At 38.7% G+C, this 26,933-nt stretch overlaps 1 protein-coding gene across 1 annotated transcript in view; it reads left to right on the top strand.

The window, feature by feature from the left end:
- The window catches only part of LOC126187441 (actin-related protein 3), a 102,772-nt gene that overhangs the window by 1,645 nt on the left and 74,194 nt on the right, over nucleotides 1–26,933 (top strand). The window contains exon 2 of the mRNA XM_049928521.1: nucleotides 24,986–25,166. Coding sequence (XP_049784478.1) covers nucleotides 24,986–25,166 — 181 coding nt within the window. The remainder of the gene's footprint in view (nucleotides 1–24,985; nucleotides 25,167–26,933) is intronic.

Below are 26,933 nucleotides of genomic sequence, written 5' to 3'. Positions count from 1 at the left end.
TTTGTGAAACAGATGTGTAGGATATATAAATCCTCCCACACCATGACTATAGTGCAGCAACTTTGGTGATATATTTTCAGTAAGAAAAACAAGCAAGTTCTGAAGATTCCTTGAAAAGGTGGAATGCTTTAATAAAGCTTCTGCTGTTATTTCCACACTGAAAAGATGTGCAGGAATTAAATTGAGAGACTGAAATATACATAGGAGTATCCAGAGCAATTCAGCACAAACATAGGCCTAAAGGTAAAACAAATTAGGAAGATATGAATAAAGCAGGGAGCCAGAGGCTGAACATTTTGATAATAAGTAAACTTACAGCCTGCAATGCAAAATGATTCACTTCTGTTACAGAAGTTTTCATACTAAATTTCTCCTGAAGCACTTTAAGCTTCTTGTCATATTCCAATATTAAAGCTTGGTTGTGTGTTGCAAACGGCAATGAACATGAGTGGAGGAAAAGTCCATTATGCCACTACATATTTTCTTATGGCCCACATCATGACAACATTTATCAAACACTATTTTCTCGTTGGTTCTGCCACCTCATCTAATCACAAAGTTCTCATTTATCTTGTTCATTTCCCATCATTCACCGAGCCAAATCCTATCATACTCTGAGCAACAAACAATACAAGAGGTACATATAAAGACAGTAAACAATTGTATAATCCATAATGGCCAGGTCAGTGCTGTCAGCCTTATGCTATCCAGTATTGTCAATCTCAAGCTGTCCAGTATTGTCAATCTCACACTGTCGATGTTAAAACCAATTTCCTGAGTAGGTAGTAGAGCGGTGGTTAGCCCACTGGACTCGCATTCAGGAAGATGATGTTCAATCTCATGTCCGACCATCCTGATTTAGATTTTCCTTGATTTCCCCAAATCACTTAAAACATATGTTGGGAACAACCGCTTTCCTTCACCATCCTTCCCTAATCTGAGTTTATGCTCAATCTCTAATGACCTCACATTAAAAACTTATTCCTCCTCAAAAATAGTTCAAATAATCATTTCATATCTTCTGCCAAAACAAGTCCTTAGATTCAGTGATTCTCATTGGTTACTGTGTACTGTCACCCGACTGACTATGACCAATATAAACAAATTACCAACAGCAGCATGAAGTGGAAGAGCCACTAACACTGTAAGTAAAGGGCCAACTGTGGAAATGAGAAGCACAACACATACATCAGATGCTTCCATCAGGTAGGAATAAATACGAGCTTTATATTAATTTTTATTAAAAAAGGACAACACAATAAATTTTCTTAAAGGAAACAAGCACCAGTATATATCTATTATGATATATAAAATTAAAAACATACGAAATACCTGATCGTTCTCATAGCTTATGTTCATTGCACCTATAATTACATTGCCGATGTATCACTGTCATTTCAGAGGTTTTTTGATGGAGGCATAACAACAGAATAAACAAAAAATCATTTTCCCATAATTAGGCTATCTGCCCTTTAACAAACTTGGCAGATATTATTAAGTAACTTATGTGACAAGTTGTAAGCACCTTCACATTTCAGTAATCATATTTTATTGGGACTGTATTACCGATATATATTTTAATAAAATTGTAGAATTACTTCATGAATGTCATTGCAAACATTGGGAACTGAGATACAGCAGCTGTTCAAATGATACAGTTACAACGTATGTCACCAGTTGCCCATGAACAGTGTGCAGGTGCTAACATTTCTTCATGTTATGTTGCTTGGCAATTATTAGTATTGTGCTTCTAGGTTTCTCCCTCAGTTGTAATAAGAAACCAGTGAAAAGTGTCAACCTAGATGTGTGCAAAGGTTTGGAATAATACTATGGAAGGCTAGAGTTCAGTGTTAAATGCTGCATTACCTCCAAGTACTTAACACTTCAGACAGGACTACATTATTGTTTTCCTATGCCATTTTGCTTTTTCTGAATCAACACACTTGCCATGAAGACTAATGCAGTCTGAATACCACAGTCTTACATATTACATATAACAAGTATTTTTTGAGTGAAATCTGCTTGGCGATTGTTAGTGCCAAAAAACATCACAGCACTCCTAGAGTTGGCACACTATGCATGATCTCTCTGGTTCCCTCCAATTTAAATGTTTGTTCACAGGCACAAGTGAATGACAGTGAAAACGTGAGTTCTCCATAAATGTTCTTGTTTACTTGCATTCACTACGATGTAAAGGAGGTTTTAAGGAGACATTACAGCCCTTTAACAGCTTTGATGAAAATATAGTCTTTTTAGAATGTTCTGTGGTCAACCCGCTTATTTAGTAATAGGAGACGAGGGTTTGCACCCACACAACTATTGTAAAATCCTCCCATTTGATAGCAGTGTGCCTGTACTGCTGTCAAAATGTGTACTACTCCAACAGTAATTCAGAAACAGTAAAGCAGCAAACCAAATAAAAAAAGTGAGGCATCTACCGGTGACAGGGTTCCCTTTCTGGAACCATCTGTCCATGTTCTACAGACCAGCAAGCTGTCACCTGCCCTCTTTAGTTCCTACGCCTACTGTGAATAAGCTGTCACAAGATTCTTGACCACCAAACGCAGCAAAAGAGAGAAAGAAGAAATCTTAAGAGAAGGTTACTTTGGGGACCCTGGAGATTCCAGATCCCCCACGCTGTTGGACTCACTAACTATGTTTATTGATGTTGTTACACCCCCATCAGTGACAGAGTGATTTTTGGGCATGACCTGCCCTTATGGCCCCTTCACATGTATCCAGAACTTCCTTAACATGATAATTCAGTGGAACTGCCATGGATATTATTGCCACCTGCCTGGACTTCAGCAGCAAGTAATTTCATCCTGATCTGCAATCTGTGCAGTACTCCAAGAAACGCATTTTATTGATGAACATTGTCCATCTCTACGAGGTTACCATGCATTCTGCCATAATCTTACTGGCCCTGATGTTAGAACATCTAGACAGGTCTTTACATTGTTTCACAGAGTTGTCATCAGTGAGTGGATTCCCTCCCCCCACCTCCTGCCTCCTCCCAGATACTGCATTGGAGGCTATAGTGGCGTTAGTGTGAATGATTCCAGCAATCTCCATTTGTAAACTTTATTTACCCACTGGCAGGGCACTTACATACCTTCAGATGAATGCATTAATCCAAAAACTCATCACCCCCCCCCCCCCCCCATTTCCTCTTACTTGAAGGTTTCTGTGCACACCACTGATTTTTGGCTAGCAACCTTACAGTCTCTTTCCCCAATCTTGCGGCTGCAGTACAGTGGTCGCTACATGATGTTATTTGTGACAGTGACGACTTCCCAGTGATCCTGCCACTTGTTTGTCGCTGCATATTTCATATGTAAGTTGCTCCTTTATATCTACTTCATCTGGACAATTGAAGATTTTGTGATCTGAGGCTTTGCATTTGTTTATCAAATAAAATCAAAGTTTGCAAACAAGGGAAATTCCAGCATTGGCCGCGTAAATATAATACCACTTTTATTGTTATTGTTGTTGTTATTATTAGCGCATATTGATTTCAATCACAGTGTGATTGTGTTCAGTGCAAGAGTAAGTCCTGTGGACTCATACAATCACGCACAAAATACAACTTCACACACAGGTATTTATTGTGAAGAGCATGCAAACTAGCAGGTAAGATTCAAACTTCCTTGCTAATTGGCATGTTTTTCACAATAAACACTTGTGTCTGAAGTTGTATTTTGTTTGTGATTGTATGAGTTCACAGGACTTACTCTTGCACTGAAGACGATCACACTCTAATTGAAATCGATATGCAATAATAATAAAAAAAATGGTTTAAAATTTGTATGACCAATGTTGTCGTTTTCCTTGTTTGTAATACTTGTTGTGTGATCATGGAGCACACACTTCGTAATGGAATCCAGACGTCGCACAGCAGGCCGTATTTTTGCTGATTGTAAATGTGGTCTAACATCAAGTGATTCTCATGATTGATAGTAATTAAAAGTTGCTTTTTATTGTGGATAAGTTACACCAGTGTAAAGTGCCTTAATTGCTTTAGTTCTACTTTAAAGTGCTCAGTCTGTGTTGTTACGTGTGACAAGTGTGGATGTTGCCATAGGGTAGTCGGATATGGAGTGGTACATTTAGATTGTGAGCAAGAATTCCACTGAGGCAATTGTTTTGGAGAATTGAATGGAGAACCCGGTGAGGCACTCCCATTGAACTGTAGGTTCTGCAAAAAAGAAAAGAGAAACGCTGGCCAGGGAGCAAAGACATGTGCCCTTCAGGCTGAATTAGAGCACACGAAATTTGAACTATATAGGTTGAAAGGGGGAAATGACTGTGGGAACTGAGTAAAGGTAACAAGTAATGGGAAGAGGGGAAACAGATCTTCAACCTCAACTACATTTGAGCTTAGAGTATCCATCAAGTTTAACTTTGTACCTGAAGTAGGACAGGAAGAGTCTCATCCAGCTACAGTAAGGTGTAGCAGATTTCTAATAAAGAAATTAAGTTTATATCAATAAGAAAAGAGGTTAGGAAGAAAGAGTCTTGTTGCTTGGTATAAGCCATGGTAGGAGTGCAATAGTATAAGACAAAGGAGGAACAGGATGCCAGGTCACAAGTATTATGAAACCAATTGCTAATATTATCCAGGTGACAGGGACATGGGGAATTTGTGTAAGGATTTTGAGAAAGGAGGTCAGGTGATCATAGCAGGTGGAGCAGTGTACAACCTGGCTAGTGACAGAAATAACAGCATTGGGCATGGCCTGTATGGAATAGGAGTGGCAACTTCCCACCCAAGTGTGAGTTTTACAAAAGCCCTACAGTGCCATGACCAGTACTGGGTTATTAGGACTGCTATTAACTGTGTGTACAGAGCTAAGCAGGCTGCTGCTGAATGAAATAAAGAAATCTCATATATACAGTGCCTGTTGCTACATTTAGGAGGTGGGGATTTACTAGATATAGCTTCACCTAATTAAGAGGGGGGAAAGGTAGGCAAGTAGTTAATGGTGAAGAGGGGTATCTGTTTTAGATTAGAGTCTATAATCAGGCACCTTGTTGTAAAAGAAGTTCAGACAACAGAAGAACACTGCAAGATGCTTAAGAATGCATAGAAATGTAAGTTTAGCTTACTTCATCATAATATTAGAAAACATGGTAGAAGAGCTTCTTGTCTGTGCCTGTCTTGAGCACCACATCTACATCCATACTCTGCAAGCCACCTGACAGTGTGTGGCGTAGGGTACCTTGAGTACCTCTATCGGTTCTCTCTTCTATTCCAGTCTCATATTGTTTGTGGAAAGGATTGTTGGTATGCCTCTGTGTGGGCTCTAATCTCTCTGATTTTATCCTCATGGTCTCTTCGCAAGATATACGTAGGAGGGAGCAATATACTGCTTGATTCCTTGGTGAAGGTATGTTCTCGAAACTTCAACTAAACAGAAAAATCTTCCTACCTTTTTTAATATTTCTATTTACGGCTGAAATCATCGATGCAGTAACCGCTTTATGATCGCTGATTCCCTGTTCTGCGTTAACTGTTTCAAATAGTTTGGGTCTGTTTGTCACCAGAAGGTCTAATATGTTATCACCACGAGTCGGTTCTCTGTTTAACTGCTCAAGGTAGTTTTCAGAAAAAGCACTTAAAAAAATGTCACTGGATTCTTTGTCCCTGCCACCCGTTATGAACATTTGAGTCTCCCAGTCTATATCCGACAAATTAAAATCTCCACCCAGAACTATAACATGGTGGGGAAATCTACTCGAAATATTTTCCAAATTATCCTTCAGGTGCTCAGCCACAACAGCTGCTGAGCCAGGGGCCTATAGAGACATCCAATTACCATGTCTGAGCCTGCTTTAACCGTTACCTTCACCCAAATTATTTCACATTTCGGATCTCCGTCAATTTCCTTCGATACTATTGGACTTCTTATCGCTATAAACACGCCTCCCCCTTCACTGTCCAGCCTGTCTCTGCGGTAGACATTCCAATCTGAGTTTAGAATTTCATTACTGTTTACATCTGGTTTCAGCCAACTTTCTGACCATAGTACTATGTGGGCATTGTGATCATTTATTAATGAGAGCAGTTCTGGGACCTTTCTATACACACTCCTGCAGTTAACTATTAGCACATTAGTATTGTTATTCCTTGTTGCATTTTGCCTACTCCTACCTTGCCGCATCTCAGGAGGCGCCTTGTTGGGCCTAGGGAGGGAATTCTCTAACCCAAAAAACCCACATGTGCACTCCACACCTACTCCGCTACCCTTGTAGCCACTTCCTGCATGTAGTGCACGCCTGACCTATTCAGGGGGACCCTACATTTCTCCACCCAATAGCAGCTCCGCAGAATCGTCTGAGCCTCTGGTTTAAGCCTTCCACTCGGCTCCAAACCAGAGGACCGCGATCGGTTCTGGGAACGATACCACAAATAGTTATCTCAGATTCCACCCCGCAAGCGAGGCTTTGCGCCTTCACCAACTCCGCCAACCGTCTGTATGAACTGAGGGTGACCTCTGAACCCAGGCGGCAGGAGTCATTGGTGCTGACATGAGCAACAATTTGCAGTCGGGTGCACCCAGTGCTCTCTGTTGCCGCCGGCAGGGCCTCCTCAACATCTCGGATGAGACCCCCCCGGCAAGCAGACAGAGTGAACACTGGCCTTCTTCCCCGACCTTTCCGTTATTTCCCTAAGGGGCTCCATCACCCGCCTGACGTTGGAACTCCCAATCACTAATAAACCCCTCCCCCCGTGTACCTGCACGGACCTTGCTGAAGGAGCAGCCACATGTCCACTCACAGGGAGAGCGGGCGATGCCACACGGCCAGCCTCCACATTGACCACGGGATTAGAAAAGTTACATATAAGAGATTTCGCTCTGGCATCTTAGTCTTGCAGAACTAATAGGGGGAAAGGAGTTGTTGCATACATAAAGAAAATACTTACAAAAACATTGAGAAAAGTAGATTTTGTAGCAATTAGCACTTTAGAAGTGTGTGCTTCTGAATTAATACTGAAAAGTAGTTCACTTACAGGGAAATTTTGAACTGTTTGTGAGGATTTTTGGATTCCTATGTAAGACAGCAGCAAGCAGTTGGTAATGGGTGGTGATTTCATTGCAAATTTTCTAAAGCCTCGTGATTGGAAAAAAATCCTTATTTGGATTCTACCATTTGATCTCGGTAATTAACTTTCCAACACATGTGGATGAAGATGGTAGGAATCTGACTGATAATGTTTTCTCTGATGAAGCTCAAGAAAATAAAAAAATGTACACCCAATAAGAAATGCTCTTTCTGCTCATGATGCACAGGTAGTTAGGAGGATAAATGAGATAATGTATTACAGTATACACACTCCTCAGTGTAAATCAGCTAGAATAATTAATGATTCCAGAACAAAGATTTTTAAGAATAGTTGACGAGATGACCAGGGATGAAATTTATAATAAACCAAATCCTGGCATAAAATTTAACCCGTTCTATGATAAATTCGTATCAGTATTTGAAAATATACTACTGGCCATTAAAATTGCTACACCACGAAGATGATATGCTACAGACGCAAAATTTAACCGACAGGAAGAAGATGCTGTAATATGCAAATGATTAGCTTGTCAGAGCATTCACACAAGGTTGGCACCGGTGCCGACACCTACAACATGCTGACATGAGGAAAGTTTCCGACCAATTTCTCTTACACAAACAGCAGTTGACCGGCATTGCCTGGTGAAACATTGTTGTGATGCCTCGTGTAAGAAGGAGAAATCCGTACCATCACGTTTCCGACTTTGATAAAGGTCGGATTGTAGCCTATCACAATTGCAGTTTATCGTATCGCGACATTGCTGCTCGCGTTGGTCGAAATCCAATGACTGTTGCAGAATATGGAATCGGTGGGTTCAGGAGGGTAATCCGGAACGTTGTGCTGGATCTGAACGGCCTCATATCAGTAGCAGTCGAGATGACAGGCATCTTATCCACAGGGCTGTAACGGATCGTGCAGCCACATCTCGATCCCTGAGTCACCAGATGGGGACATTTGCAAGGCAACAACCGTCTGCACGAATAGTTTGGCGACGTTTGCTGCAGCATGGACTATCAGTTTGGAGACCATGGCTGTGGTTACCCTTGACGCTGCGTGACAGACAGGAGCGCCTGTGATGGTGTACAACGACAAACCTGGGTGCACAAATGGCAAAACGTCATTTTTTTTTTTTGGATGAATCCAGGTTCTGCTTACAGCATCATGATGGTCGCATCCGTGTTTGGTGACATTGCGGTGAACGCACATTGGAAGCATGTATTCGTCGTCGCCATACTGGCGCATCACCCGGCATAATGGTATGGGGTGCCATTGGTTACACGTCTTGGTCACCTCTTGTTTGCATTGACGGCACTTTGAACAGTGGATATTACATTTCAGATGTGTTACGACCCGTGGCTCTACCCTTCATTCGATCCCTGTGAAACCCTACATTTCAGCAGGATAATGCACAACTGCATGTTGCAAGTCCTGTACGGGCCTTTCTGGATACAGAAAATGTTAAACTGCTGCCCTGGCCAGCACATTCTCAAGTTCTCTCACCAATTGAAAACGTCTGGTCAATGGTGGCCGAACAACTGGCTTGTCACAATACGCCAGTCACTACTCATGATGAACTGTGGTATCGTGTTGAAGCTGTACCTCTACACGGCATCCAAACTCTGTTTGACTCAATGCCCAGGCGTATCAAAGCCGTTACTACGGCCATATGTGGTTGTTCTGAGTCCTGATTTCTCAGGATCTATGCACCCAAATTGCGTGGAAATGTAATCACATGTCAGTTCTAGTATAATATATTTGTCCAATGAAGACCCATTTATCATCTGCATTTCTTCTTGGTGTAGCAATTTTAATGGCCAGTAGTGTAGCTTTCAGATTAAGCTAATCAGAGAGGAAATTTAACAGCTATGTAGAAAACCATGAATCACTAGAGGGATTAAAGAATCTTGTGAAAGTAAAAGGGAATTGTCCGTTGGCAAGGACAAGTAAAGATCGTGCTGCAGTTGTTTTAAACTACAAAAACTACTCAAAATTACTGAGGAAAGTTATTAAAAATCACGGACCATGGATAACACATATGTCACCAATGACAGAGGTCCTACAAAGAGCACTGGAAACAACTACATCATGTGCAAAAACTGGGTGGGTACAGAAACAACCATGGTTGATAGAAATGGTAAGATTAAGAAAGGGTTCACGGGATAAAAGAAAGTACTACCAACAAGCAAAGACAGATCCTGAAAGACAGATAAGACTTGACATGTAACATAAATACCAAACAACTAAAGACAACAAGGCAAGACTATTGGGCCAATTTCGTCTAAACCCAGCTGCAGAATGACATCTGGGGATAACCATTCAAGATAGAAACAGAATAGGTTAAGACACATACAGTTCTGTCAACACTCTAACAAGCTGATGGTACAATTATCAGAGGATGGAGAAGCACAGCAGAATATCTCCTGAACAGGCTCCTCCCAGATGACGACCCCACACAATACGAGTGACGCCACACTGACCTAAGAGAGAGGATGGGCAACCATACATAATTGACAGTGTCACTACACCATTCTCACAAGAAGAAGTCGTGACGGCAATCAGCAGGCTTAAAACCCAAAAGCACTTGGTCCAGACAAAATACTTTCAGAAACATTAAAACAAACACTAACACAAAGCACACCTTTTCTTACTAATGTGTTCAACGAGGCATTACTAACAGGCAGAATTTCAAACCTGTGGAAAATTGCTAATGTAGTAACAATCAGGAAATTACAAGACAAAGAGCTAGCAGACCCCAAAATGTACCAACCGATCTGCCTCATAAACACTCTCACAAAGTTACAGGAAAGGTTCCTGTGTGACCGCTTACAATCGCACAGATGCTGCCTCAGCCCAATGTGCCTCATCAATTTGGATTCAGGGAAGGTAGTCAATAGGAAACGCCATCAACCAAGCACTGACAGTAACAAATAGCATCAGCAACAAATACGTGGCCGCCATACTAATCGCTGGGGCTTTTGACAATCTGTGGTGGCCGTCCCTGTTCGCCAGGTTAAGGGAAATGAGGCCATCAGCTTCACTCTACTATAGCCTCCTCAACTATTGCAGAGGCAGAATGGACGGCTGGTACACACAAGGTTGTCAAGAGAATAACAAAGGGATGTCCGCAGGGCTCGATCTGCGGACCAATATTTTCGGATATCGCAATTGACCCCTTGCCGAACACCCTGGATGGTGACTATAGTGTAAGAGGTGTGGTGGCAGATGCAGATGATCTGCTTGTAGTGGTGTCAGCCAACTCGAGAGCACCACTAGAGACAAAAGGCAACTGCTTCAGAAAATGAACAGTTGGTGCAAAGAAAATAAACTAAAAATAGCACCCAATAAAACTGTGTACTTATTGCTCAGACAGACTACAGAGGAACCCAGTTCTAAAATTACGACAATACTAGCATACAGAGGAAGCAAGCCACATATTATCTTGGACTGCATGTGACAAAAAACAGACTTTCAACTATCATATCAAACTGCCAACACAACTCTGCATAAATTAGGTGTTAACACTTTGCCATCCGCATATCTAGTACAAATGTATTGGTTTGGCACTGGCAGCACTAATTCGGATTACTTGGCTCGTTGCCAGCCGTTCTTGACATTATCAGGAGATTATAAATTGTTAGGTTTTACTAATCTCATTGTTAGTTTTAAGTTCACACCCTGTTCCCCTACTTTCATAAAATTTTGAAGATTTACATACATAAATAAATAAATACAAAATTTGTTTGTTTTGTATATAGTTTATTTGCATTGTCTTTGGTACTTAGTATTTCTCTTTTGTATGATATGCTGCAAAACAGTCTCCAAGATGTAATGCAACTCTGCAAGACTTGCACATTAAGTTTGTTGTTCTCCTTTTTTGTTTTTGGAACATACACGGCAGTTTTTTTGTTTTCGTTTATTTGTTTCGGAAATAAGTATTAACTGGTGTTGCTTTATGTGACCGAAAAGTCTGTCAACCGGCTCTTGATGAGACGTGCACGATGTAGTGGCAACCGACAAGTTTTGCTCAGAAGCAGGTACATGGTCTTTTATCCACCAATCGGACACTTTCAATAAAAAGTCGTGAAATCTGAGACACTTGTGGTCTGTATTGAAATATTGCCATGTACGGAACACATTAAATAATGCGCAATTAAAGAGATACTTGCAAACCTTTTTTGACCATTTTATAGTTTTTCTGTATATAGGGTAATAACTCAAATATCGGTCTGCCTGGTCCACTCCTTTCATGTATTTGCTGTAGTCTAATAGACTTTCAGGTTTTTTAATTGTGTAATTGGTTTTTCTACTGGTTCTTTGAATGTCAGTCAAATGTACATTTTCTTTGAGTGTCAGTCGAAGTGGCATTAATGTATTGTAGAGATCATTCGTATCATTTTGTATCTTTGGAAATATGTTTGGACCTGGAGATCCTTCAAATTTATTATTGGTCCTCGGTAAATCAGTCTGACCACTGTTCACTGGCTTCTTCTTCTGATTCATCCAAATCAGCTGGCAAATGGAGTGTTCGCCGAATTCTTGGACGTATTTCACTATCTTCCGACAATTCTGCTTCACTTTCATTTTTTTTTTTTTTTTTTTTTTTTTTTTTTTTTATTCAATGTCTTCTTCCCAATCCACCAAGTCGTCCGGAATGTCAGACGTCCACACATTCTTCGTAAGTAATCGTATCATGTCACCATAATTACAGGAACCAACATGATAAACAAAGCAAAAATGAAACAATGGTGGTTTCAAACATGTCAGAGAGGGTGGGACGCATCTAACAAGGGTTGCTGAGTACACTCTTTCATTCCTGATGTACGTGAAAGATTACAATTCGACCCAAGCTGGGGGGGTGTTCTGTTTTCTGACTGGCCATGGGGTGTATGTGGTACACTTAAATTGCATAGGACTGACTTACGATGAAATATGCATTTGCAGAGAAACTGGGAGACCAGAACACCTCACACCGCTATGAAACACACTAGTGCATGTGAGATCTATTCGGAATGACACTGACATTCCCAGAATAATGTGTAATTCCGATGATTGGAGCACAATAAATAGTGTAGCCACTATCGTATTGATCATACTGCATGAAGAATACAAGTGCCAAAACTCATATGGGAGGAGGCATAGACAAGCACAAACAACACAGTAAACCACATGGGAGGACACAAGCACAACCAAAGATTCCGAAACAGGAGAAGGAACCAGCACACTAAGTGAACATGACTCAAAAGGGATCAACATGTAAGGGACCCAAACCAACACCACTTGACACTGCATGCCATAACACAATCACAAACAACACAACAGGCTAAATAGTCATGAAACAAATAAACACTGACACCACATACTAAGGCTCTAGTAATAAGGTGCCATCACTTGGGAGGTGAAAGCTTGAAGAAATTTTATTCTGATGCTCTTCCTCCCCAATGACACCTTGCATATTGTTTAAAGTATACTACACACAAGCAATAATATGTTATTCGTCTTGCTGTGTGCAGACGGAAATATATTTTCTTCTTTGTGTAAAGCTACAGTTAATGAATTTTAGATATCAAATGTTTTTTCTGTGTAAAATATGTATAAAACTAAAAATGTAAAATATTAATTTATTTAAGGAATACTGCAGTCAGGTAGCAATGAACTACATTCTATTTCTACTAACAAATTTACAACCATAAGGGTCAATCCATATAAAGTGGTCCAGTGATGGTTGCTTGACCATTTTTAAATATTTTAATTTTTTATATGTGATTGCCCTATATTTGAGAAGTTCGAAACAGTTTTTTAAAATAATGTATCTTGCACCTATACTGGATGGCGACCATTTTTACTTGTAGGTGCGTGATGATTTTTCAGTCTGGAGACATTAGTGAAAATTTGAGTATCTCTGCACTGGGTTAAGTTAAAACATAGCAATTGACATGATGGTTTTTAGAAAAGTGTCCTCTACAACATTGTCTATTACACAAAATACCCTGAATTCAAAAATAACCAGTCAAAATTACCTACAAATTTTGGTATCAAAATTTTCAAAAATCCACTTTTTAGGCCCAAAAATAACAAACAAGGAGTGATTTATGAGAGTCTATTTTTTCCTATAGTTAAATATCATACACTACTAGCCTCATGTGGAGCAAGAACACTTACAAATGTTTCCTTAATTTTTTATGAATTTTTGAAATTTTCATTTTTTGTTAAGTTTGGGGTTAGTTATCTCAGGTGGGACTGAATATAAAAATATGATTCCTGCACAGTTTGTACACCTATATGATAGTAACGTACTGTAAAAATTTGAACATTGATATCTGACTTTGAACAAAGATACGAATTTTTGAAAATGAGATAATTCACGTTACTCTGCAATTGATGTTATCGCTGTTGCCTATTCTTGTGTGATATTGGCAGGATATAATCAATAGTTATTGAAGTAAGGCAGTGAATTATTTACAAAGAGTGGAAACATCACTAAAATTAACATTTATATTATTTTGACATACTTAAAATAAATATTTTCAATTAACATCCTTCGAGATGTGGCTGTTCGTAAACCTGTTGGTGAATGTTAAGAACACTTATTTCCTCAGACAGCTTCTGTGATATAGAATAAGACCTCCCAGTTGCTGTGGTAAATTCAAGCACTGAAAGTTTCCTTAAACATTTTTCATTGGTATCCAAAGTTTGTAATTAGTAATTTCTTGAATGATGTTCTTGGGCCAGCAGGGTGGTAAAAATGCACAAAACATCATTGTTTTCCAAACTTATTCTTTCAACCTCTGCAAACCACCACTGTCCATCATACACATATGCCACTATGTCATTCAACGTTCATAAACACAAACCATTTTAGATGAGAATAGCTCGAGCTTCTACTGAGACCTTCTCACCTGAAATAGATAGAAATAGGCTATTATCAACGAACAAGCTACACAGATCCAAATATAGTAAATCACTTCCCCACTGCAACTTATTTGCACCACACTTAATATATTACATTTTTCTTTGACATTTGCATTATATAAATTATATTATCATCAACTAGGCAGAAACAAATTATATAGAACTGCTTTAACATTTGTTAAGCAATCAATTCTCTGTGACGTTAGAGAAATTTTTATACATTATGTTCTTTATATTATAAAATAAAAGATATTATTCAGATAGTGAAGGGAGACGAAAATTTAATAGTCATGGGTGACTGGAATTCGAGTGTAGGAAAAGGGAGAGAAGGAAACGTAGTAGGTGAATATGGATTGGGGCTAAGAAATGAAAGAGGAAGCCGCCTGGTAGAATTTTGCACAGAGCACAACTTAATCATAGCTAACACTTGGTTTAAGAATCATGATAGAAGGTTGTATACATGGAAGAACCCTGGAGATACTAAAAGGTATCAGATAGATATATAATGGTAAGACAGAGATTTAGGAACCAGGTTTTAAATTGTAAGACATTTCCAGGGGCAGATGTGGACTCTGACCACAATCTATTGGTTATGACCTGTAGATTAAAACTGAAGAAACTGCAAAAAGGTGGGAATTTAAGGACATGGGACCTGGATAAACTGAAAGAACCAGAGGTTGTACAGAGTTTCAGGGAGAGCATAAGGGAACAATTGACAGGAATGGGGGAAAGAAATACAGTAGAAGAAGAATGGGTAGCTTTGAGGGATGAAGTAGTGAAGGCAGCAGAGGATCAAGTAGGTAAAAAGACGAGGGCTAGTAGAAATCCTTGGGTAACAGAAGAAATATTGAATTTAATTGATGAAAGGAGAAAATATAAAAATGCAGTAAATGAAGCAGGCAAAAAAGAATACAAACGTCTCAAACATGAGATCGACAGGAAGTGCAAAATGGCTAAGCAGGGATGGCTAGAGGACAAATGTAAGGATGTAGAGGCTTATCTCACTAGGGGTAAGATAGATACTGCCTACAGGAGAATTAAAGAGACCTTTGGAGATAAGAGAACCACTTGTATGAATATCAAGAGCTCAGATGGAAACCCGGTTCTAAGCAAAGAAGGGAAAGCAGAAAGGTGGAAGGAGTATATAGAGGGTCTATACAAGGGCGATGCACTTGAGGACAATATTATGGAAATGGAAGAGGATGTAGATGAAGATGAAATGGGAGATACGATACTGCGTGAAGTGCGTGAAGAGTTTGACAGAGCATTGAAAGACCTGAGTCGAAACAAGGCCCCCGGAGTAGACAACATTCCATTGGAACTACTGACGGCCTTGGGAGAGCCAGTCATGACAAAACTCTACCATCTGGTGAGCAAGATGTATGAGACAGACGAAATAACCTCAGACTTCAAAAAGAATATAATAATACCAATCCCAAAAAAAGCAGGTGTTGACAGATGTGAAAATTACCGGACAATCAGCTTAATAAGCCACAGCTGCAAAGTACTAACACGAATTCTTTACAGACGAATGGAAAAACTAGTAGAAGCCGACCTCGGGGAAGATCAGTTTGGATTCCGTAGAAATACTGGAACACGTGAGGCAATACTGACCTTACGATTAATCTTAGAAGATAGATTAAGAAAGGCAAACCTACGTTTCTAGCATTTGTAGACTTAGAGAAAGCTTTTGACAATGTTGACTGGAATACTCTATTTCAAATTCTAAAGGTGGCAGGGGTAAAATACAGGGAGCGAAAGGCTACATACAATTTGTACAGAAACCAGATGGCAGTTATAAGAGTCGAGGGACATGAAAGGGAAGCAGTGGTTGGGAAGGGAGTAAGACTGGGTTGTAGCCTCTCCCCGATGTTATTCAATCTGTATATTGAGCATGCAGTAAAGGAAACAAAAGAAAAATTTGGAGTAGGTATTAAAATTCATGGAGAAGAAATAAAAACTTTGAGGTTCGCCGATGACATTGTAATTCTGTCAGAGACAGCAAAGGACTTGGAAGAGCAGTTGAACGGAATGGATGGTGTCTTGAAGGGAGGATATAAGATGAACATCAACAAAAGCAAAACGAGGATAATGGAATGTAGTCGAATTAAGTCGGGTGATGCTGAGGGAATTAGATTAGGAAATGAGACACTTAAAGTAGTAAAGGAGTTTTGCTATTTGGGGAGCAAAATAACTGATGATGGTCGAAGTAGAGAGGATATAAAACGTAGACTGGCAATGGCAAGGAAAGCGTTTCTGAAGAAGAGAAATTTGTTAACATCGAGTATAGATTTAAGTGTCAGGAAGTCATTTCTGAAAGTATTTGTATGGAGTGTAGCCATGTATGGAAGTGAAACATGGACGGTAAATAGTTTAGACAAGAAGAGAATAGAAGCTTTTGAAATGTGGTGCTACAGAAGAATGCTGAAGATTAGATGGGTAGATCACCTAACTAATGAGGAAGTATTGAATAGGATTGGGGAGAAGAGAAGTTTGTGGCACAACTTGACCAGAAGAAGGGATCGGTTGGTAGGACATGTTCTGAGGCATCAAGGGATCACCAATTTAGTATTGGAGGGCAGCGTGGAGGGTAAAAATCGTAGGGGGAGACCAAGAGATGAATACACTAAGCAGATTCAGAAGGATGTAGGTTGCAGTAGGTACTGGGAGATGAAGAAGCTTGCACAGGATAGAGTAGCATGGAGGGCTGCATCAAACCAGTCTCAGGACTGAAGACCACAACAACAACAATATTATTTTTAAAAAAGTTGGACTTGATGGACTGTCAGTACAATCTTACATTGAGTATGTGCAAGAATATGCAAAAGAACTTACTCATCTCCTACTGGTAGTGTAATGTACATTGCTGGAGGACCAAAGCTTTATTAGAAAAAGGCTCAGTTCATTCCTGTTTTCAAGAAGGGTAATTGAACTGACACTCAAAAATATGGGTCTGTATCTCTGACCTCAGTCTGTTTTAGAATTTTGGAACAAGTTTTTATGCTCATGTATGATGACATTTCTTGAGACTGAAAATATCCTCTATTGGAATAAACAAGGGGTTCCAAAAACACCAGTTGTTTGAAACCCTGCTCACTCTTTTCATCCTCGACATCCAGACATGTCCTTGACTTGCAGATGGGGTTCAGCATAGCTTTGCACTGTCGCGTAATGAACAAAATAAGAAAGTACAGAATATCGGACGAGATGTGTCATTGGACTGATGAACAACGTACGTTAAACAGAACACAGCACGTCATTCTCAATAGCGAGAAATCTTCAGATGTAAAAATAACTTGGGAGCACATCTTAAAGGGAGTGTTGTAGGACCATCACTATTCACAACATATTGAAATGATCTAATGGTTGAAGTCAGAAGTTTAATGACGCTTTTCATGGATGATACTGTTACCTGTTATATACAGAGAAGTTACAGTGCTAAAAAATTTTACCAAAAGGTGGGATGATTGGTGCAAAGTTTGGCAGTTGACTCTCAGCATTTACAAATTGTAATATATTGTGTATAAACTGGTGGAAAGACCCATTAATTGATAATCATAATGAGTGAGTGTAGAACAATCACAGTGGAGTATTGCTGTCAGTAGTATTGTGATGTAGTAAATTGTACCTCTTACACATTCTTATTCTCTAGGACTTTCAGAGCTGAGATGTCTTTCTTCTGGCTGAAGCATTATCTAGCTAATTTCAGATCCAACAATGCCCAAGTGCTGCTGGTCATGTGAATCGAATCATTGTTTGGGTTTCATGTGGAACGGTCACGTGTAGATGCATCAGTAGTTGCTAAAGTGATGAATTTTGACTTTGGAAGTATTTAGTCAATTAGTCGGGTAGTAGTGAGCAATGATACAGTGTATTCGCGGAAGATTCACACAATTATGTATGGAATCTGTGGACAAAACAGTATCATCACCGTTATTTAGTATCTTTTGTTGGTGGAACATCTAACATTTGTAAAAATCGTTACCATAGACAGTTATAACTGGAAAAAATAATTCAGAAAAGCAATACAGCAATGACAGATTTAGAAGGGGAGGCCACGATGTTGGGATCACAGATTTACTTCATACTTCGTATGCCTTAAGTAGGCCATTAAAACAACATAATGTTCAAGTAGTAATGTGCACAATTGTGGCAATTCCAAGAAAATCGCAAAAGAAATGTCGCATATCTATTATGTAACTGATACATCTGCACATAGGTGCTGGACCTTTGAGTTCATTGTGGTCAAGTGGTTAGTGTTTGAGCTAAGTAAAATGAGCGTGTATGTGGCGATGGTTTTACTCCCACTCAAACTTAAGGGGACCACACCCTGCCTATCTAACCCATGTTAATTTAGGGAAGTATTTGACCCATTTCTGAGAAAACTATTTGATGCAGGACCTTAATATTTTTACTGTATTTTACATGATGCTAATAGAGTCAACTGTACTAAAATCTACTTTATCCATTTTATAGTTCTTGAGAAATACTTTTTTAAATTTATTAACAAAAAATATTAAGTTTTTTCTGCAGAAAATATTTTTTTGTGAACTTCCTAATGGGGGAATATTAATGAATGTAGTACCAGAGGTGGCTTTTTATGTTATGCAGAGTCTCTGAAAATTTCATTCATTTATTTATGATAGTTTCTGATATAATGGGGCATATGTACTGAAAATTTTAGTTGCGGGAAATTGACTTTAAAGAAAAAACTTCTGAAATTTGTTTCTTACAATTAATTAAAATTGTCCTGCTGAATATGATGGCCCTTCTTTGGCCTCTAACAGGTCTTCCAGCTTCTTTTTCACCTTCCTGGATGTTTGTCTTGCTTTCTTGGTCATATTAGATACAGACCTGTCTGCATCGGCTATCCTAATTTTATCGCAATGTTGCAGCGGTTATATTTTCACCAAATTAATTCCCAGCTTTTTCAGTACCCAACACTTTCCAATATTACCACAATTGAATGTAATAACAGAATCATGATCTCCTAGTTTCATTGTATCCATGCCTACAAATATAGTTTTAGGATATGCATGCCTACAAATACAGTTTTAGGAAGGCGGTTCCAAATTATGCTGTTGAAACATTCATTTGTGTTCTGTGTCTGACCATGCAGACATTTCCTTAGAAGGTCAGGATGAGCCAAATCTCTGAAAATAGGTTTAATTGCTGTAATAACAGCAGCAGGAAGAGAATGCTGGTGAGAATAAGATTCTCCAGTTGCCTGAACCCTATTGTATTTGCACCGTGAATTTTCTCCTGATGGCCACAATCCATGACATGGCTCAGTCATCAGTAGAGGACTTACGGAAGAATATGGCCCAAACATCTCTCTTCATTGCCTCCAGATTTTCTTTATTTCTCCTAATTGCCTGCCCATAGTATACCTGCAAGTTTTCTATTTCAGTTTTAGTTAGCTGACCCTGTCCGGTCCACAACTTTCCGTCTTTTAATTTTTTTCCTCTCATAGCAACAGTTAGTTTTCTCAGCCTTGTTCCCAAACGTTTTTTTTTTTTTTTTTTTTTTTTTTTTTTTTTTTTTTTTTTTAAATGGCCTACACATTCTATTTTGCTAATAATGGCATCTCCATATGGCTTAGAGCTCACCACATTGTTGTATGCCTCACTGTCACCATCACCCAAATATTGTATCATACGCCTCTTGTTTCTATGGAGCGATGAAATATTTGTTGTACTCCATGAACTTCCATACCACCACTTGTTCCTCTAAAATTAGCCACACAGTTGTGTTCTTTATGTTCATTGACTTTACAACATTTGCAATATTTAGACATTATCTCCACATCTAACACATTACCGGTGTCTACTCTTGTGGCAGTCGCTACTCCATTCAGAGAAGTATGTCCTCTTTTCTGCCAACTTCCATCAAGTGCACCTGCAATATCCGAACATCCATCATTTTCTTCCACTGCTTCCCTAGCAGCCGGTTTCATGCTTTCCACACTGACCTCATATACAGCTTTCTCTAATATTGCAGTCAGTTTTTCAAATTTATTTGGTGTTTGATGTAAGTTCATCACTGAAGAAAATGTTCTCCCTGCAGCCATGCCCTTGCCAATGGATCGTAAGGCATAAACTAATCTAGTATTGATTTCATAAGGACCACTTGCATCTGGTTTTGAAGAACTCATACATGAAATCACAGCTGAGCATTTAGTGCAAATTAAATCCAAAGCAATTGCTAGGCCTTTTCTACCACTGGAACTCTCACAAATTCTCACACTCTGACCCACCACACTGTCTACATTGTACAAATTTAGAAATTACATCTGATAATATTCTCAAATTTATAATAATGTTACTGCGCCCCTTGTCACTTACAGTAAATTCGTTGCAACTCTCTTGAAATGGTGAGACTTCTTTGATGATGCACTGAATTACAATTAGAAACATCATTGCCAGGCGACATAACCTCTTGTACAGAAAGCTTTCTAAATCCATTCCCCTAAATTGTCATTTCTTGAAAATGCCTTTACGTTTCATCAACTTTAATAAACACAACAAAACACACATAAACAAACACTGCAAACGTAAGTATAACAACTACTCGCAATCACACTTGAACAAACCTAACCGTGTGTTTGAAAGCGTGTTGTTTACAAACAGCAGAAACAAAATGTGCAGTGTAGGGGATATAAAGATCTAAAATATACTGACGGCCTTGGGAGAGCCAGTCATGACAAAACTCTACCATCTGGTGAGCAAGATGTATGAGACAGACGAAATAACCTCAGACTTCAAAAAGAATATAATAATTCCAATCCCAAAGAAAGCAGATGTTGACAGATGTGAAAATTACCGAACTATCAGTTTAATAAGTCACAGCTGCAAAATACTATCGCGAATTCTTTACAGACCAATGGAAAAACTGGTAGAAGCCGACCTCGGGGAAGATCAGTTTGGATTCCGTAGAAATGTTGGAACACATGAGGCAATACTGACCTTATGACTTAGAAGAAAGATTAAGGAAAGGCAAACCTACGTTTCTAGCATTTGTAGAGTTAGAGAAAGCTTTTGACAATGTTGACTGGAATACTCTCTTTCAAATTCTAAGGGTGGCAGGGGTAAAATACAGGGAGTGAAAGGCTATTTACAATTTGTACAGAAACCAGATGGCAGTTATAAGAGTCGAGGGGTATGAAAGGGAAGCAGTGGTTGGGAAGGGAGTGAGACAGGGCTGTAGCCTATCCCCGATGTTATTCAATCTGTATATTGAGCAGGCAGTAAAGGAAACAAAAGAAAAATTCGGAGTAGGTATTGAAATCCATGGAGAAGAAATAAAAGATTTGAGGTTTGCCGATGACATTGTAATTCTGTCAGAGACAGCAAAGGACTTGGAAGAGCAGTTGAACGGAATGGACAGTGTCTTGAAAGGAGGGTATAAGATGAACATCAACAAAAGCAAAACGAGGATAATGGAATGTAGGCGGATTAAATCGGGTGATGCTGAGGGAATTAGATTAGGAAATGAGACACTTAAAGTAGTAGACAAGTTTTCCTATTTGGGGAACAAAATAACTGATGATGGTCAAAGTAGAGAGGATATAAAATGTAGACTGGCAATGACAGGTAAAGCGTTTCTAATGAAGAGAAATTTATTAACATTGAGTGTAGATTTAAGTGTCAGGAAGTCATTTGAAAGTATTTGTATGGAGTGTAGCCATGTATGGAAGTGAAATGTGGACGATAAATAGTTTGGACAAGAAGAGAAAAGAAGCTTTCGAAATGTGGTGCTACGGAAGAATGCTGAAGATTAGATGGGTAGATCACATAACTACTGATGAGGTATTGAATAGAATTGGGGAGAAGAGGAGTTTGTGGCACAACTTGACAAGAAGACGGGATCGGTTGGTAGGACATGTTCTGAGGCATCAAGGGATCACAAATTTAGCATTGGAGGGCAGCGTGGAGGGTAAAAATCGTAGAGGGAGACCAAGAGATGAATACACTAAGAAGATGCAGAAGGATGTAGGTTGCAGTAAGTAGTGGGAGATGAAGAAGCTTGCACAGGATAGAGTAGCATGGAGAGCTGCATCAAACCAGTCTCAGGACTGAAGACCACAACAACAACAACGACAACAACAACATGTTTTAGATAGTGTGCAGGTCCGCAATTTTTGCGTATGGTATTATATGTTAGTATAAACATTTGTTGGCTCTGTATTGTCATTTACTTGAGGTACTGGGCTGTGTGTGGTTGTTGGAGGTCGCCAGCAGACGTCTTTATGCCGTGTGTACATCATGGAGCTTTCAACAACACATGGATTGCTGAAGGGCCCCATCAGAGTATACGACTTTGAGAAGTGACAAGGAGAATGTATATTCAAAAATGTATAAAGCAATGTCATAAAGCAGCTTTGTTTTTTCAGTGTAATTATGATATTCACACTAAAAGTATATTTGTGAATGCTCATGCAGTAACTGCACGTGCATATATAATCCAGTAGAACTTATTTAAAAAATATGGAAAAATAAGTGACACCTGAAGATCAGAACTAAATTAATATAATTTTAAGATTTTGCCATGTAGAATGGGGAATTCATGTAAAAAAGCTCTCACCTTTGATTCTTAATAACTTTTTCACAGAACAAGTACCACTTGGATTGTGCCTTTGAAAGTTAGTTATTTACTGCTAATAGAATTAAGTAACTTGTTTATCTATGTTTTCATAAAAATATTATGATGAGTTGAAAGAGTCGAGTACCATTATGTGCTGGCACCTGTGATATATTACTTTTTTTAAGTTTCACAAGCAACTGTAATAATTAATTTACTGAAAAAGTTACTTGATAATTTATTCAGTCTGTCACTTGTTGTGGATAATCTGAGAGATTTATTCAAATTGGCAAACAGTTACGTTATTTGAGTGTTATTTGTAAGTAGAACACAAATGAATGAGCTATGTTGGTGCTCTGAGAAACCTGGATGGTTGTACATAGGAATTAGAATTAATGCAACTCAGTATAACAACCATGTGAGGGATTTCGTAAGTTAACCTCTGCTTACCTCTCTTCTTGCGTTTCAGTGTCATTGCAAATCATTGTCAAATAGTTATTAATAATATGAGAGAAATATGGCAAATAGTACCTTTTAGTTGCCTGCAGTCTAATGTAGTCTATAGCTGTGCAGATGACTGGGCAAATAGGGACCATTCTAAGAGTAGTTCAGTGGAGAGCAACCATCACTTATCCGTTCCTACATAGATTTAATAACATTACACACAGTCACGTTTTTGAATATGAAGTATTTTTGCTGCACTTAATCACTTGGAGACAGAGGTTGCCTTTGGAAACTGTAAGCGTAGTGGGGGATGACTGACAGACAGCTGGGGCAGTTAGGAAAAGATATGTGAACTCTCCCAAAGCCCAGGGCAAAAACGCTTCTTCAGTGCATAAACCAACTGAGTATGCACTTACTTAACCAGCTGCCTTTCATGAAGTATCATACAGTATGTTAAAGGAATATAAATGTGTATTTAAATGGATACAGATGGTTGAAATATTACTTTCCTACACAGGACACACAAGATGGAAACTTGGTCTAATATTAATCCAAGTTTCCATTGTGTGTGTGTCCTCTATAGGAAAGGAATATTTCAATCATTTGTATTGCAGTTTGTCTTAACATGGCATTTCTCTTGTCTCCCCATCTGACTAAATATTACTGCAGAAAATTTGCATGTTGTACCATAATAACGTTTTCCCTGAGGCCTGGAAACAGGGCTACTTAAGTCACTACCTGAGAGGTAGCACCTTCTGATTATTGACCTATTTGTGTTCTTCCTGCACTATCCAAGGCCCTAGAATATGTAGTCCGTCGCCAGCTAACAGACTACCTAATTATGAACAAGCTACTAGACAAATACCAGTCTATTTCCGTAAACTTCTGTTTGCCTTAATAGAGGTAACAGACAACCTATAGCTTATCACAGACGCACAAGAGGCAACTGTCGTGATTCTTGGACTTCAGCAAAGCTTTTGACACTGTCGACTTCGCCATTTTACTTGCCAAACATATCAGTCTAAATTTCTCGCCACGTGCGGTGCAATGGTTTCGCTCATACTTGACATCTTGCCAGCAATGCTAATCATGTCCGGCACCAGAAAGTCCCAACAGAGGCAGGTAGTATTAGGCATCCTGCAAGGTTTGGTATTAGCTCCTATACTCGTTTGTACACTGATGACCTCTATTTCTATCTAAGTGTGATGTTATCCTGCATCGCCTTTCTCAGGAAATCTCTCAGTGTCTGGAACTGGTTATGAATGCCTGTGTTTATTTTAAGTGTGATAATATTTCACCATCATGTGTACAGCTATCTTGGAGACAACCACAGAGATTTGCAAACCCTCTGTCTTCTCTAGCTTCTTATCAGTGAACACTGTCCCTCTTATCTTTATTCGAACTTAATGCTCTTGTCTGAACAATATGACAGAAACACCTCTTGCCGTCAGAGCAAACTCCTTTCTGTCCCATTCCATCATTCAGCTACTTTCTCAAAGTCCTTCTCATTAGCAGGAACCCGACTCTGGAATAACCTCTCGCATTAAATTGTAGAACTGAATAACATCATCTGCTTCAGAAGACAATTCATGACATATTACTAAAGCAAAATGCATAATGTTTAATCACATGTAGTTTTCTCTTGCACATAAAGAATATATGGAACAGATGCAATCTTTGGTGTACAATGCATGTTGATTTTTAAAAGAAATCATTTGAGCCTATAAACACCAACGTTGATACTGATCATATTTGGTATCATTTAGATTAAACTGAAAAACACAGTAAAGTGTGCTTAACAAAGGAAGGGGTGCTTTGATGAGAAAACGTCTTTGGAAAATACAAGAAAATGAACTCTGACAACCATAAATAATGATTTTATGGTACTTCAACTTTGAAAAATTGAAATTCCTTTTCTTATTGTGTTGTTGGCAGCCATACTTACATGATTGTTGAAATTTAGAACTTTTCCTTTTGTTACAGCTATACAAAACTGGGGTTTGCTGCAAATAAAGAACCTCAGTTTATCATCCCATCAGCAATTGCGATTAAGGAAACTGCAAAAGTTGGTGATCAAGCTATTCGCAGGCTGACGAAGGGAGTAGAAGATTTAGATTTTTACATTGGAGATGAAGCTTTTGATGCTACTGGATATGCTGTAAAAGTAAGAATTCAAGTAATAGTGTAACATTTCTCTCATTTAACATCTTTTGAGTAAATTGAGAACATGCATGTGTGTAATTTTTGAGATACAGGTATTTATGAACTACAGGTAGTCATCAACAATACAATCTGCTGCTGCTGCTGCTGCTGCTGCTGCTGCTGCTGGTGGTGGTGGTGGTAGTAGTAGTAGTAGTAGTAGTAGTAGTGCTTGTACTTTTGTTGTTGTTGTTGTTTGTGAAGTATGTTTCTTCATAACTGAAAAATACAGTATCTTGTGTAAATAAACAAAAGCTAGTTTCACAGGAACAGTTCTGTATATTGTCTTGCTTGTAGTATATACTTTTTTGGGAAATGTCTTCAATTCAATCCAGTACATGTCTTGTGGAGTGTGTTGTAATGGACAGCAATAGAAGTTGGCATTAGCCTATTTTTAATTATCTACATCCTACCTCATTTGGTGCAACTATTTCTTGTTTCATCTTTCTTTTGTCAGTACTTGTAATAGAAGCATATCAGGTATGAACATTCTTACATCAGGTTTAAATGTATGAAATCAGCATGTGTCATTTATCCATTTTAGGTTTCACCCATATTTGTGTATCCAACACAGTTTTCTATGTAATTTTGGTTTTTAGTCATCACTGTTTCATAAGATTTTTGTTATCTACAGATGTGTGATGCATAGAATTGGTCATAGGAGCTTATTTTGTGTTGAGCTTTTTTAAAGGCAGAATAAGGCTTTTCTTAGATTTTAATATTTCCAAGGTGAAAGTGCTTTTTTTCGCAAATTCTAAGATTAATTCCACACAAAGGTAGCCATAATCTAGATAATTTCCTAAAAGATAAAATTGTACTGCTGCCACTGCCTAATTCTGGTCCAATAAAAAAACAACCAGTACAACATTTCTGCTCAATTGGATGACTGTTAGATGATTCTCAAAACTCCTCACGTTAGAAAATAGTACACACAACAGTTAATGCTGGTGAAAAGTAATACTCTTTGCCCCATCTCCCTTTTTTATTCTAATAGAAAATTAATTGGAGCACATGAAAACCACAGCACTTATTAAAGACATTCTGAATTCAAGTTTTTGAAAAAACAATTCCAAAATTTTGTCAAAATGCTACAAATTGTTTTCATTAATAATGCACACAACTTATCTTCTATAAGATAAATTTCTGTTTATTTCTTATAAACTACCTACTGAGTGAGGTGACGCAGAGGTGAGCACATTGAACACAGATTTGGGAATATGACAGTTCAAATCCGCGTCCGACATCATGATTCAGGTTTCCCATATCGCTTCAGGCAAATACCGGGATGGTTCCTTTGAAAGGGGCATGACCAATTTCCTTCCCCATTCTTCCGTAATTTAATTAGAGCTTGTGCTTCATCTCTAATGACCTCGTTGTCCACAGGACGTTAAGCACTGATCTCCATTCTTATAACCTAAAACATGTGAGAAAGATACATTGTACATTATTCAAAATTTGGTTTTGAAGCTCTTGTTTCAAATCTGCTTCTTGTGCAAATGACGTGTGTGTGTGTGTGTGTGTGTGTGTGTGTGTGTGTGTGTGTGTGTGTGTTTTCTATTTGAAGTCTCTACTTCTTTGAAATAGACAAAGAGATTTGTTAACCAGCCAAACAAACTCACAGTAACACCATTTATTTGCAGATGACAAGCTCCCAACAGAGACAGAATTGGGTAATGGAGGACCCTCTGTATATTACTGTTTGTTGGAGCTTGTCATGTGCTTTAATTAAATG

This window comes from Schistocerca cancellata, chromosome 5, assembly GCF_023864275.1.
Source record: "Schistocerca cancellata isolate TAMUIC-IGC-003103 chromosome 5, iqSchCanc2.1, whole genome shotgun sequence".
Classification (NCBI taxonomy): Eukaryota; Metazoa; Arthropoda; class Insecta; order Orthoptera; family Acrididae; genus Schistocerca; species Schistocerca cancellata.
This window is presented reverse-complemented; position numbering and strand designations above follow the sequence as displayed.